This window comes from Chiloscyllium plagiosum, unplaced genomic scaffold (genome assembly GCF_037043375.1).
Source record: "Chiloscyllium plagiosum isolate Xiang-an unplaced genomic scaffold, Cpla_swu_hap1 HiC_scaffold_4, whole genome shotgun sequence".
Lineage (NCBI taxonomy): Eukaryota > Metazoa > Chordata > Chondrichthyes > Orectolobiformes > Hemiscylliidae > Chiloscyllium > Chiloscyllium plagiosum.
In genome coordinates, this window is record NW_028270142.1 from 99062378 (window position 1) to 99078245 (window position 15868).

At 40.9% G+C, this 15868-nt stretch overlaps 1 protein-coding gene across 2 annotated transcripts in view; it reads right to left on the reverse strand.

Annotated features, from left to right (window-relative positions):
• Window positions 1-1033: 1033 nt before the first annotated feature.
• LOC122549359 (cyclic nucleotide-gated channel beta-3-like) overlaps window positions 1034-15868 on the reverse strand; it is a 106470-nt gene continuing 91635 nt past the window's right edge. For both annotated transcript variants that reach the window (XM_087986507.1, XM_043689032.2), the window contains 2 exons: window positions 11392-11538; window positions 1034-1421 (listed from right to left, as the gene is read on the reverse strand). In XM_087986507.1, coding sequence (XP_087842633.1) covers window positions 1235-1421; window positions 11392-11538 — 334 coding nt within the window. In that variant the 3' untranslated portion in view covers window positions 1034-1234. The remainder of the gene's footprint in view (window positions 1422-11391; window positions 11539-15868) is intronic.

Consider the following 15868-nt stretch of genomic DNA (forward strand, 5'->3'; position numbering starts at 1 on the left):
TGCCTGACCGGCTGTGCTTTTCCAGCAGCACACCTTTGACTACTGGTCTCCAAGAGTATAAGATGCTGGGAATGCCAGGCTTTATAAATAGTTTGGAATCAAACACAGTTTAAAGCATAAGTAAAATAGAGTTAGAAGACATTTGACATGGATACAAATCCCATATGATTTACTTTAGAGATGCGTTTTGTGAAGGATAGAGTAAAAAGTATTAAATTATTAACTATCATTATAATCTGTGGTATCAGATAATGAGTTTTCCAAGATATTGCTAAAACTCACAGACATAAGTTGGTTTGCAAGAATCTGAGAAAGAGAGCAGGAAAACACGACAACCAGTCTTGTTGAGAGTAGAGAAAATGCTACGTGAGTGGGCGGCCTCATAAACTGTAGTTTTGAACTCATTTTCAATTTGAAGGCATTGTATTTTTGAGGATTTAAATAAGGCTGGAAGGTTCATTTAGCTGAGACTAGATGGTGAAATCTCTGGTGCAATGCTCACAGTGGAAGTCCGTTCTAGGATTGAAAATTAATTCTGTCAAAGGAAGGGAAAAAGAAGCAAGCCATCAGGAGCTGAGAGTAGCTTTGGGCTGGTTCCTAAAGAGGAAAATGTCTACTCAGGGAATAGTGTAATGTATAACTGGGGCAGGGGATTTTCTGCTATGTTCAAAAGCAAATGGGGAATTCCTTATCTGTCATTTAAGTTAGTTAAATAACATTTAAATAATGTTGCTGTTACTGTGCTTGGCACAGTAAAGATTTTTAAACTTAAAACTTTATAGTGTGATTGATATGGAAACTGGAAATTCCAATATCTATTTAAAAATTATTGGCCTCTACAGGGAGTATAGCATATGTTGCCAACCTGTTCATTGTACTAAAAGGTATATACGCTATGTTTTGTACCGACATATCAATACTACAAATTAAATCTTAAGAGTAAAAAAAAATACAATAGATTGAAGTTAAATATTTAAACATATCGCATTTGGCTCATATTAAAGAACCATTAATACAAATGTGTATTTGCAAATGAAAATTTATTTAAACATTCACAGTCAGGACTTCAATTCACTTTTGATTGGATAATCAAAAATAAGTTATCTAACATATTTTCTTTGTATAATAATGTCAAGCACATCTTAATGATCTGCTATTATTATACTTCAACTTGTTCTATGTACATACTACGATTGACATAATAATAACCAAATAAACATCAGCCACACAGGAATCATATAACCTTTGTTTCCATTTTCAAGAATCTCTTGAGTAGAGTCAATCCTTTGGATTTTACTGCAAGCAACAGTATATTAAACAATTTTGGAGTGTCTTGCTTCGGCCTTATTAGGAATATTGACGTATTAGCAGGATTACATTTGCTTTTATCCTTCTTGTCTTTATCGACTGGGAATAATTTTCTGAAAAACAAAATGATTTATAATGTTTAAAAAACATGTAACATTTCAAAACTATAAAGGTAATTATTCATATTTACGGTGATAGGTTATCTTCACATCCATGAGATTCTGCTAAATTCAAAGATTTTATGATAATGTGTTCATTGAATATTGAAGTAGGTAATTTTAAAAGCTGCTGTGAATTAGTCACTGTGGTCTATCTGGAATTTGAAGGTTATTTACATTCCACTATCAATCTGTTGTGCAATGAATTATACAAGCTGTAATTCTCCCCATTTACTCACCAATCACATGAAGTTCACAATCCAGCAAGAATCAGAATTTAATGCACTGAAAAGTCTTATTCTTTAAAAGACCTTTACCCATTGTCACTCTGCACCAGTGACAAATACCTTTGTTCATGTTCAGCATTGTCTTCTATTGAAGCTTCTTGAAGTCATATATTTGACTTTTTTGTTGAGTTAGTCAGTTGTTGAACTACTTAATACTATGCCAACTGACTCTTCATTTTATAATATTATCAAACATACAATCCATTTACAAAATGACAATACTTTTAATCACATCAACTCATCTTCACAATGTGTGAATGAATAATTGATAAAAGGAGAAATTGGGTCTTAATTATGTTATTGTAACTAAAAACATCTAAATTTGACATGTATTGTCTAGCTTCTGTTGCATTGCCACTAAAATGCATACATATTTGTGGTATAAAACTGTTATCAGCTCCATTTGCACTGTGACCGGCGATTCCTTTTAAAATTCACTAAAATATACAAAAATGACATACAGATCAAGTAAGCATCATCAAAAGATGCAAATTATTACTGAATAATTACAGCAATTTCAAATTTGCAGGATTCTGATTCTGAGCTTCAGAATCAGGTCCAGATGAGTACAGAGCTGCAAAACATGTGCGAGATAGTTCTTGTGGAGAATAAAGCAATTGACCTGAGGTCAAGTCGAGGCTGGCTACATATCTGGAGGAAACTGTCAGCGATAATCTCCAAGCTTCTGGTTTGCTTACGATAACATTCAATATCTCAAATGAGGCGAGCAGGTCAGTTTGTTACTATGGAAACTCTCTGAATGATGGAAGGATTAGTATGTTGCGTGGAAGTTCATTTGTAATAAAACAGGGCTACTTATAATCCTTATAAAATATGTTAACTCTTCTTTTAATGTATTTTTATCATAGAATACATTCCCTACAGTGTGGAAACAGGCCATTTGGCCCAAGTCCATGCCAACCCTCCAAAGGCTATCCCACCCAGACCCATTCCCCCAAGCTATTAGACTACATTTCCAATGATTGGTACACCTAACCTATACATCCCTGAACACTACAGGCAATTCAGCATGGCCAATCCACCTAAACTGCACACCTTTGGACTGTGGGAGGAATCTGAAACACCCGGAGAAAACCCACACAGACATGGAGAGAAGGTGCAAACTCTCATTTAGACAGTTGCCCAAGGCTGGAGTTGAACCTGGGTCCCTGGTGCCATGAGGCAGCAGTGCTAAAAAAAACTGAGCCACCATGCCACCCAATTATAACACATTTATTCTTGAAGTAGCTTATAAAGTGCTCTTTATTACACAGTCATAATAAAAGATTTACCAATAAAGAACTTATATAAAGTTCTTGTACAGTCATTGTAATATATTTTGTAATAATCAGCTGCATGAAACACTATTTATATCTTACTTCTGTGACTTTACATGGATATTGATGGTAACATTACTGACACGGTCAAAGTAATAACAAAGAAAAATAATTATTGTTTAATTGTAATAATGCAATGTGCAAATATTAAGAAGTGCAATAAAAACTTGCAGGTGGCACAGTGGTTAGCCCTGCTGCTTCACAGTGCCAGGGCCTGGGTTTGATTCCCACCTTGGGCGACTGTCTGTGTGGAATTTGCATGTTCTCCCCATGTCTGTGTGGATTTCCTTTGGGTGCTCCAGTTTCCTCCCACAGTCCAAAGATGTGCAGATTAGGTGGTTTGGTCATGCTAAATTGCCCATAGTGTTAGATGCATTAGTCAGGGATAAATGTAAGGTAGGGGAATGGACCTGGGTGGGTTACTCTTTGGAGAGTCAGTGTGGACTTTTTGGGCCAAATGGCCTGTGCCACCTGCAAGTTTTTATTGCATTTCTTAATATTTGCACATTGCATTATTACAATTAAACAATAATTATTTTTCTTGTTATTACTTTGACCCTGTCTGTAATATTACCATCAATATACATGTAAAGTCACAGAAGATATAAATAGTGTAGGGAATCTAATCTAAAAGTGTTCCTAATTTTCCACTAGTACTAAATCAGTGGGAGGCTGTTGATAACTATCATTGTGGTAGATCTTAAGAACATTACTAAGACACACTTTGAATATTGGAGATATTTTTGAAGCCTTGTTGATGACAATGTTTTGGGGTTGGATGGGCAGGTCATAGAGTCATATTAAGAACTTTAAATTCCACAAACTCAGTTCTAATTCACTCCAAAAGTGCCAACTTAAAGTTTGAATTCAGGCCGATAGGGAATGGAGAAGCAGTCTACTTTTAAGAAGACTAGTCACAAAATCACCAATATAAACTCCTCACCAGTTTTAACACATAGAGGAGGGGATTCCCAGGCCTTGGCAATTCTGATAGATTAATTAAGGGAATAAAGACCTTCTTCTTAATGATCTTGACTTGGGTATGCAGGACCACATTTCAAAATTTGCAGATGATAAAAACTTGGAAGTATTATGAGTTCTTTGAAAAAAGAGTCATGCTACCAGACCTGCTGAGATTCTCCAGCCTTCTCTGTGGTTGTTTCAAATTTCCAGCAATTGCAGCACTTTGTTCGTATTTAAGACTCTTAAGTAGTCAATTAAGAACAACCACCACTGCTGAGATGAACCTCAGCTTCAATTGTAAAGGGCCTGTTACTATGCGAGGCCTGGTATCTCTGGCTGAAGCGGCAAAGTTTCAAAAGGCAAGACACAGTAAGGCAGGAATGCACTGAGCATCGAAATAGTCTTGAAATGAGTGAGCACAATGGAAGCGAGTAGGGAGCTCGGAGATGCAGCCTTGTTCAGTCCATGATTAGATGCATGTGTATCCCTGAGTGCACAGCGCCAATATTGCAGCATTACAGTGGAAGTTGCCAGTGCAACATTGAAGTGTGAAAGTTTCCTCTAAGTGGATTGGAGATGTGCAATAAGAGTTCTTAGAGGCTGGCACATATCAGATGCCAATGTTCAGTGTCAAACATGGAGGTCATATAGAGCAGGCATCTACCAGGTACGTGGTCTGGTCAAGTGTTCCTGATGTCAAATCTTTTTTGACAAGTTTGGCAAGATGGTAGCCAGAATATTAAAGTGGTGAATTTGGCTGTTAACAAGGTGGTTAACGATCAGTAATGGCAGTCAATCGGCAATTTGTCATTGCCCAGTGAGACTTTAAGAGGCCACTTGTGAAAAGCGTAAAAGGTGGAGTGAATTGATTTCGACAGCACAATGGACTGTGCCAGGCTCCTCACCTGAATGTATCACACATCTCACCATAGCTCCTATTGCTCAGACTCTGAGAAGATTCCTCCTGTTGCTTCTTCACTGTTGTGAATTAAAATCTTGGAATGCCACCCTGGGTTTGTTGTACCTTATAGTCTACAACGATAAAGGAAGACAGCTCACCCCTAGTGTTTTGCAGGACATTTACGGAGGGACAAAAATTTCTGGCTTAGCCAGTGATGTGCACAACCCATGAATGAATGAATGAGAAAAAGGGGCAGATGCGTTTGAAAATTGCCTCCTAAAAGCTTTGGATTAAACCATTGCTTATTTTGTAGGCAGAAATTAAATATAAATGTCCAATACCAGGTTCTCTTTTCATGGCTTCCTTAGTAATGCATCCATGCTCAGGTCTTACCTGTGATCTCAGGTATAGGAGAAGGCAACGCAAACAGCTCTTGCTTATCCCCCTTCCCCTGCTCACCAGCATTAAACTTGGTGGGAAGGTCAACAGCTGGATGGCAAGGTAACAACAGGTTGGGGACAGGGAGATTCTTCTTGACATTTTCAGTGAGAAGAGCCTGGTGAAATGTCATACTGTCCATCTTCTCTGCTGTCCTCACATTGAACCAGCCAATATTTTATGATGCTCGGAAATCCACTTGGATAACCTCCACCATTCATCCTCCATATGAATGCCATTTTCTATTCAACCTTACAATTTCTGTAACTGTTCTTTGACTTGTAACATGTGTTTCAGATCTTTTGGTGGATTTTGCTGGAGGATAGGTTAACCACCCCTCCTGATGTGAAAACTGTGGCGATATTGGACTGAGGAGGACCTTAATTATCTGCCTCTCAGGGACACAATGTTTTTTTTTATGGAGAGCTTTGTAGTGTCAGTATCAGAGACTATGAATGGCACTACAACCGGTTCACATAATAAAGTGAAGATCCCTGATTCTGGATTTCAGATAGGTCTGAGAGTTTGGACTTGCGATTCTCATGAAGGTGGTGGAGAGGGTAATCAGGTTCGAGATTGAGGCCAGATGGAAGTGACATAGGAGATGGAGAGATAACTACCCCCTAAAGGTTGTTACATACCTTCTGCCTAACAGCCTTCTATGCAGGCACAGTGACTGGGTAGATTGCTTTCCCCTGAGGAGTGAAAAATGTCAGCAGTGGCAGAAAGAAGCCCTGAAGTGGCAGTTAAAGTCCAGCTGAAGGGCCACAATAGGTTTAAGCTTGTCTGGTGCTTCACTTACCCACTGTAACATGGGGGATGAGATCAGGAAGGTGCCCTGAACGCAAAGATACTTGTGGGGGAGGTATGAAGATTACTCCTTTACAATTTCTCTTAGCTACTTAGTTTTCTTTACACTTTTTATGATTTCTAGTCTGCTATGTGTTTACATTCTTTTTTTAATGTAATATTAGTTCCAGGCTTGTTTCATACCTCATTATAAACCTACTTTTAATTGTCATACAGATCAAAGAACTTGGTTTATCTTATTCTGACAGTATCCAATTTGAACTTCCTTGTTGTAAGTATTTTTCTTATTTGACAATTTAGCTTTTTGATCTTTAACGTTTTTTAACCTGGACTAGTTGTCTTTTTAATACTTTGAAGTGGGATTTTTTTCAGCTGAAGTGCCTTCACCTGCTTTTTTCTCAATAAGTTCCTGTTTCTTAAATGTTCCCCTTTCCTTATACAACCTCTTTGTTGCATTGCATTCCATATAACTACATTTAGCATGCCCTGTTGCCTTATTGAGCAAAATATATAATGAAAAGGTTCATTATAATTCCTGCAGCAGTGATATGAAGGTATTAGTGAAAAACATAACAAACGAGGAAGAATATAAAAGTGAAACTTGGAATAAAAATAATTGCAGAAGTTCAACACCCCTCAATTTAACCTAATAAGGTGTTTGGGCAAATTGATGCATCAAACATCGAGGTGCTGGAACTGAAAAACTTGACCTTTATCTTATTGGCATTGAACAAAAGGAATTTTAACCCATGTACAGTCAGCAGTGGGAATGTCAGTTTGATAATACTGTAAGAAACTTGCGTGGAAGAATAGGACATATATTGTACAAAACCAGATTCATATGGCATGAAAAGATTGCATGAAAATGACGAATAAGAAATTACCAAAGATACAAAGAAATGAACATAGAATATAGAACATTACAGCTCAGTACAGGCCCTTCAGCCCTTGATGTTGTGCCGTCCTGTGAAACCAATCTGAAGCCCATCTAACCTACACTATTCCATTCTCGTCCATATGTCCATCCAATGACCATTTAAATACCCGTAAAGTTGGCGAGTCTATAACTGTTGCAGTCATTTCGTTCCACACCCCTGCTATTGTCTGAGTAAAGAACTACCACTGACATCTATCCTATATCTATCACCCAGATAAAGGCCGATAAACTTTGAGATGGTGGCAAGATCATTTTGTCAGTTAGTTCTGGCCTCAAAGATGGACAGAATCACAGAATTATTATGATGCAAAAGGTCACTTAGTTCAATATGTCTGCACCAGCTTGCTGAACACCATAACTTAGTTCCATTCTCCTGCCTTTTCCCTGTAACTCAGCACATTACTTCTATTTAAATAATGGCCCAATATCCTCTGAAATACCTTGATTGAACCTACCACTAACACACTTCTGGGCACTGTATTCTAGACTCTAATGACTTGCTGTGAGAAAAAGATATTTCTTACATTAGATTTGCTTCTTTTGAAAATTACTTCAAATTCTTGCCCCCTTATTTACAATCCTTTTATGAGCGTGGACAGTTTCTCTGTATCTACTTTGTCCAGACTCCTCATGATTTGAAAACTTCAATAAAATGTCCTCTTAGTCTTCATTCGAGAAAAGCAGTCCCAACTCCTCCAATCTACTCACAACTACAGTTTCCCATTCCTGGAACTGTTCTTGTAAACCTCTTCTGAACTCACTCCAAAGAGTTCACATCCTATCTGAAGTGTTGTTCTCAAGACTGTACAGCTAAGATCTAACCCAGTGTCTTATACAAATTCAGGATCAACTCCTTGCTCTTGTACTCTATATTCAAACTAATAAAGCCCAGGATACTGTATGGTTTATTAATTGTTCTTGCCACCTACCCTGTTACCTTGATGACCTTTGCACATATACTCCCAGGCCCCTCTGCTCCTGCATATCCCTTATAATAGTAGCATTTATTTTATGCAGCCTTTTAACCAAAATGTATAACCTAACACTTGTCAGCAATGAACTTTATTTGCCACCTATTCACCTACTCCACCAACTTGTCAATATCTTATAAAGTTTTACTCTGCCTTCCTCACAGTTTAAAAAGCTTCAAAGCTTTTCATTATCTGCAAACTTAGATAATGCTTCATAGACCAAAGTCCAATTGATAGTATATATCAAGGAAAACAATACTTTTTTGAGGTCTAATTTTGCTCATAGTTCTGTAGTGTAACACTGTATCAAACACCTTTGGAAATCCATACAACATATTAATTGTGTTACTCTTATCAACTGTCTAGATTATGCTTCTAGAAATCTCCAGCAAAATAGTTAAATAGAGTCTTCCCTTAAGGAATCCATGATGGCTCTTCTTAACTCACCCACATTTGTCCATGTGATTATTAAACCTATGGTGAATGATCATGTGTAGATTTTGCCCCATCACTTAAACTAAACTGATTGGTCTGGGATAATTGCCAAAGTTATGCTTCAGCCCTTTTTGGAACAATGTTTGCATTTCTCCAGTCCTCTGGAACCATCCTTGTGTGTAATAGTGACTGAAAAATTATGGCCATGTGTCATGAAGCAAATCTCTCTCATCTCCACCTTGGGTCATGCTTAACCATGAAGTGTGTATGTGTCAGAATACTATATGTAACTTCCATATCTATGTTAGCTGAAACATGGCTTGTGAAATACCCATAATCTAGATGAAATTGATGATTTCCTGAATGTTTTTGATTTATAAATATGTATTTAATGTTCTATCTAAATGAAAGAGGGGAGTGCAAAAATAAACTGTGACTGTGAAGAGATCTCTTTTACTATCTTCTTAACAGAATACTGTCGTCCTTAGATTAAGGGATGTAGGTGATGAGAAAGTGAGGTCTGCAGATGCTGGAGATCAGAGCTGGAAATGTGTTGCTGGAAAAGCGCAGCAGGTCAGGCAGCATCCAGGGAACAGGAGAATCGACGTTTCGGGCATAAGCCCTTCTTCAGGAATGGGGAAAGTTTGTCCAGCAGGCTAAGATAAAAGGTAGGGAGGAGGGACTTGGGAGAGGGGCGTCGGAAATGTGATAGGTGGAAAGAGGTCAAGGTGAGGGTGATAGGTCAGACTGGGGTGGGGGTGGAGAGGTCGGGAAGAAGATCTCAGGTTAGGAAGGCGGTGCTGAATTTGATGGATTTGACTGAGACAGGGTGGGGGGAGGGGAAATGAGGAAACTGGTGAAATCCGAGTTCATCCCTTGTGGTTGGAGGGTTCCTAGCCGGAAGATGAGGCGTTCTTCCTCCAACCGTCGTTTTGTTGTGGTCTGACGATGGAGGAGTCCAAAGACCTGCATATCCTTGGTGGAGTGGGAGGGGGAATTGAAATGTTGAGCTACAGGGTGGTTGGGTTGGTTGGTCCGGGTGTCCCAGAGGTGTTCTCTGAAACGCACCGCAAGTAGCCGGCCTGTCTCCCCAATATAGAGGAGGCCACATCGGGTGCAGAGGATGCAATAGATGATATGTGTGGAGGTGCAGGTGAATCTGTGGCGGATATGGAAGTTTCCTTTGGGGCCTTGGAGGGAGGTGAGGGGGGAGGTGTGGGCGCAAGTCTTGCACCTCCTGCGGTTGCAGGGGAAGGTGCCGGGAGTGGAGGTTGGGTTGGTGGGGGGTGTGGATCTGACGAGGGAGTCACGGAGGGAGTGGTCTTTACGGAATGCTGATAGGGGAGGGGAGGGAAATATATCCTTGGTGGTGGGGTCCGTTTGGAGGTAGCGGAAATGACGGCGGATGATGCGCTGTACATGGAGATTGGTGGGGTGGTAGGTGAGGACCAGTGGGGTTCTGTCCTGGTGGTGGTTGGAGGGGCGGGGTTCAAGGGCGGAGGAGCGGGAAGTGGAAGAGATGCGGTGGAGGGCATCGTCGACCACGTCGGGGGGGAAATTGCGGTCCTTGAAGAAGGAGGCCATCTGGGTTGTGCGTTTTTGGAACTGGTCCTCCTGGGAGCAGATGCGGCGGAGTCGAAGGAATTGGGAGAATGGGATGGCGTTTTTACAGGGGGCAGGATGGGAGGAGGTGTAGTCCAGGTAGCTGTGGGAGTCGGTCGGTTTGTAGTAGATGTCCGTGTTGATTCGGTCGCCTGAGATGGAAATAGAAAGGTCGAGGAAGGGGAGGGAGGAATCTGAGACTGTCCAGGTGAATTTGAGGTCGGGGTGGAAGGTGTTGGTGAAGTGGATGAACTGTTCAACTTCCTCGTGGGAGCACGAGGCGGCGCCGATACAGTCATCGATGTAGCGGAGGAAAAGGTGGGGGGTGGGGCCAGTGTAGTTGCGGAAGATGGATTGTTCCACATATCCTACGAAGAGGCAGGCATAGCTGGGGCCCATGCGGGTGCCCATGGCTACTCCTTTCGTTTGGAGGAAGTGGGAGGATTGGAAGGAGAAGTTGTTCAGGGTGAGGACCAGTTCAGTCAGTCGAAGGAGTGTGTCAGTGGAAGGGTACTGGTCAGTACGGCGGGAAGGAAAGAAGCGGAGGGCTTTGAGTCCTTCGTGATGGGGGATGGAGGTGTACAGGGACTGGATGTCCATGGTGAAAATAAGGCGTTGGGGACCGGGGAAGCGAAAATCATGGAGCAGGTGGAGGGCATGGGTGGTGTCCCGAACATAGGTGGGGAGTTCTTGGACTAAGGGGGACAGGACCGTGTCGAGATATGCAGAGATGAGTTCGGTGGGGCAGGAGCAGGCGGAGACAATGGGTCGGCCGGGGCAGTCAGGTTTGTGGATTTTGGGCAGGAGGTAGAAGCGGGAGGTGCGGGGTTGTGGGACTATGAGGTTGGAGGCGGTGGATGGGAGATCACCCGAGGTGATGAGGTTATGGACGGTCTGGGAGATGATGGTTTGGTGGTGGGGGGTGGGGTCCTGGTCAAGGGGGCAGTAGGAGGAGGTATCTGCGAGCTGGCGTTTGGCCTCAGCGGTGTAGAGGTCGGTGCGCCAAACTACTACCGCGCCTCCCTTGTCTGCTGGTTTGATAGTGAGGTTGGGGTTGCAACGGAGTGAGTGGAGGGCTGCGCGTTCCGAGGGTGAGAGGTTGGAGTGGGTGAGTGGGGTGGGGGAGTTCAGGTGGCGGTTAATATCGCGGCGGCAGTTGGCTATGAAGAGGTCGAGGTGATGGTTTGTTTATTCAGCAATATAATTTTTAAATATTCTTACTGCTTTAAATATTCTTTACTTACCTGGCCTTCCTTTTAAGAAGCTTTTGTGAATCTGGATAATTCATAAGAATTTCATTCAGAGTCTTCTTGTCCAAAATAAATACATTTGTAAATCCACTTGCAACCACATTAGCAGTTCGCCGATTCCCTCCAACTCCAGCCAGAAGACTGCAACAATAAGATAATATAGTCTGGTCAAAAAAAAAAGGACTTAATAAGGAGGATGAGTAACTCATGGTGGTCAAGGAGAGAATTTATTAAAAACTAAAGCTTACAACACAGCAGAAACTAGTGGTAGGTCAGAAGATTGTGAATACTTTAGGAACCAGTAGCAGATGGTTAGGAAGCTAATAAAAAGGTAATGAAAGTAAATTGGCCAGAAGTAGAAAACTATATAGCAAGTGCTTCTATGGGTTTTTAAGAAGACAGTAGCTAAAGGATCTTTGGAAGTTACAGCTGGGGAATTGATAACGGGGAAGAGGGAAATGGCAGATATTTAAAGCAATATTTTGCTCATGGTTGAGGACACTATAACCATCCCAAATATAACAGATAAACAAGTTGCTAATGGGAGGAAAGATCTTGTAAAAGTCTTTATGACGAAGGATAAGTATCTGATAAACTAAAAGGATTAAAGACAGACAAGTCACCAGGATATGATGGCTGGCATCCAAGGATTTTAAAGAAAGTGGATGAAGGATTTGTGGAGACATTAGGTGGAATATTCCAGATCTCACTGGATTCTGGGAAGGTTTCATTGGATTGAAAAATTGCTAATGTGATTTCCCTGTTCAAGAAGGGAGGGAGACAGAAAGTTGGAATCTGTGGCCAGTTAGCCCAAGACCTATCACTGGAAAAATGCTGGAGTCCAATATTATGGAAGAAATAGCAGGGCATTTAGTAAAAGGTCAATATCATTTTGTGAAAGGAAATAGACTTAAATAAAATAGCATTAAATTGCTGTAGAATGGTCATAGGATCATGGACTGGATCACACAGAGGGGAGAGGATCCCCATAAAATTCAACCTAATAATTTAGAGATTATTGGGAAGCTTCCTGGAAAGGGTAGACTAATGAACAGAGTGAAGATTGAGTGATTAAAGACAAAAGATGTTTATCAAACTTGACTGAGCTTTTTGATGAGCTAACATAAATCCTGAAGAAGGGCTTATGCCCGAAACGTCGATTCTCCTGTTCCCTGGATGCTGCCTGACCTGCTGCGCTTTTCCAGCAACACATTTTCAGCTCTGATCTCCAGCATCTGCAGACCTCACTTTCTCCTAACAGAAATACTGGATGAGAATAAAGCAGTTGATATTCTGGAAGTGGATTTTCAAAAGTCTCTTGATAAAGTACCACATGATGGCCCAGATATTGTGAATACCAGAGAGTTGTTGGAGCAGCATAGACTAGAGGTGCACATCAGGCCAATGGAGATACACCAGCACTGTAGACACTATAGGAATTGCCTAGGAAATTCAAACTTTTAATGAGCATACCCTCTGCATCTGGAACCCTCTGTAGTATAGATTAAAAGTGATTGCCACAAAGAACCAATGAAGATTTTTTTTTAATGTACTGAATGGTTAAGATTGGAATGCATCACCTGATAGGTTGGTGGATACAGATTCAATAGTAGACTTCAAAAGGAAGAAAAATCTAGCCCAAGTAGGGTGTAGCAGGGAATCGGGTGAATTGTATTGCTTTTTAATGGAAGAATATGAATCCTACACTATTCCATAATTGCACATAAAGGTTAGAAGTTCTGAGTTAGGAACATGGGTGATATGATCTTTAATGCTCTGTTGCCGTTGAAGTTGGTTGACAGATAAAATCCAATGCAATGCAAGTGTGATGTGATACTTTGAGTATAACTTTAAGGTCTAAAAGGAGAGACAGACAAATCGTAAATCATATTTCCTGTTTTGTTTGTTCATTCAGGGCCATAGGCAAAGTTACAGATGAAGTATAGATCGTTAGCTCAGTTGGCTAGACTGCTGGCTTGTAATCCAAAATGATGCCAACAGTGCTGTTTCAGTTCTGGCAGCAGATGAGTGTATTGTTAAGGACTCTCCTTCTCAACCTCTATTCTTACTGATGAAGGGCCTTTGCCTGAAACTTTGATGTTTCTGCTCTGTGGATATTGCCTAACCTGCTGTGCTTTTCCAGCACCACGCTCTTGACTCTAACCTCCAGCATCTGCAGTATGCACTTTTGCCTGGGTTAGCTGCATTGTTCAGGGGTAAATATAGGGTAATAGCTTAGGGGAATGGGTCTGTGTGGGTTACTCTTCGGAGGGTTGGTGTAGGGCCGAAGGACCTGTTACCACACTCTAGGGAATCTATGATAACCTTGAACAGCTTAACAGATGGAAGTTTATTAATTTATTGTGGTTGGAGACAGACATCATAAATCTTGATTTCAGAGTTTACACCTACTTGTTGATAAATATTTTTCAACAATGGTACAACAAAAGTCAATTACTAGGACTGTATGTGACCTCTACTACTGAGATATTTGCATCTAACATAATTGGCTGTAACACGGATTATTGTGCCATATTGCCTATTCCAAAGATCACTGCTCTAAGTCAGAGAAGGTTTGCATTAATAATGTATTTGAATTCATAATTGTGCTCATATAATTTATATTAGCTATGTTTTCATTTGACTGTAGCATAGGTAATCCTTAGTGATGAACAGAAAAATATAATATCCGTTCAAGCTTGACAAAGCTATATTGGGGAAAAATATATGTGCGCTGGTGCCACTTCAAGTAGTGTTATGCAGAATTAGATTGATTTCCCAGCAACAAAGTCACAGCCAATTTGCCCTGAATGGATATCCTCATTGTAGAACACTGCACAGGTCATGCAAGGAGTGGTGTGCAACACCATCTGTCAGAATTGATGTGGTCTATTAGGCACGATGTGAACAGGTTTTTATCCCCATTGAAATTGGAGACGTACAATACCAGAGCTTAATGGGGATAGGTTGCATAAACTTGACTTGAGAATGTTGAAAGTGAGGACTGCAGATGCTGGAGATCAGAGCTTAAAAGTGTGTTGCTGGAAAAGCGCAGCAGGTCAGGCAGCATCAAAGGAACAGGAGAATCGATGTTTCGGGCATAAGCCCTTCTTCAGGAATGTTGAAGTATAGTTGAAGTGTATTTTAAAAGATTAAGGGCTCTGATAGGATTGAGAAAGTGAACAATTTCTTCTTGAATAGAGAACGCTCATTGTTGCTGGTACTTCTTTCTCATGTCATTCTTGAGCTTCTCTTAGGATTCCAAACATTACAGGTCAACACTTCAGTGATTTAATTCACTCCTGTGATATCAAGAGACAATTGACGTCACTGAAAATTGCAAAGGCTCTGTGTCTTCATAGTGTCCTGGCTGTAGTAATGAAAACTTGTGCTCCAGAACTAGTTAAGCTACAACAGGGTAGCTACAACACTGGTATCTATCCAGCAAAGTGGAACATTGACCAGGTATGCAGGACCAAATCTAGTAAAGAGCAGAATAAAATCCAACTCAACAAATTACCATCCTATCAGACCACTCTCCATCTTCAGCAATGCTATTGATGATGATTCCAGCTATAAATTGACCTTGCTCAACAGTATCAAGTATAATCCACTTACCTACCCTCCCTGTATCTGTCTGAAATTTAATTACTGAGGGCTTTGTTGGTCAAATGGTGTCAAGGGAACGCTTATGGGATAGACCATTGGGAAGCCTGTCAGCTTTCGCTGTGCGGATTGGTGTTGGGTTGGAGCAGTGTGGGCGAGGGCAACTCCTATATGGTTTCCCTGTGCCTATTATTGAGAACTCACCCCCAGGTTATCTGTCTGTTTAACTTTGCCCTGGTCTTTTGAATCTAGTCACCAGCTTGTCATACCTCAGACTTAGCTGGGGTCTTTGGTGAGGGTTGGAGCTGCTTGAAGTCTCAGTGGTGGCCATCAATCTGCTGCTGGATATACAGTGCTGCTAGTCTATTCCATTGGTCAATAGGACTTTAATTCACACATATAAACATGAAAAGTACCAGGAGAAGTAGACCATTCGGCCCCTTGAGGCTGCTGTGCGGTTAAATAAGATATGGCTCTGAACTATTTTTGTTTCACCTTCTACATTTTTATCTACCCCTTAGAACATTAGATTCCTTGCCTAACAAGAATGATCTATGTCTGTCTTAGACTAATTCACTAATCCCTAGCCACTGCCTTCTGAGGCTGAGAATTCAAAAGTCACTCACCCCTCAATGAAAAAAATCTTCAACTATCTGTCCTAAAGGGTGACCCCTAATTTTAAAACAATTCTCTTAGCTCAAGAGGAAATGTCCATCCACTTATGCTTTATCAAGACTGTTAAAGTCTGTGTATCCCTCACTTTCTGAACTCCAGTGATGCCAATGAAAATGGAGGAATGTTTCCCTTAAAGCAATCAATGCTGCTCCCAGCATAAAATCCAGGATTATGGTTACTTGGCTTTTAG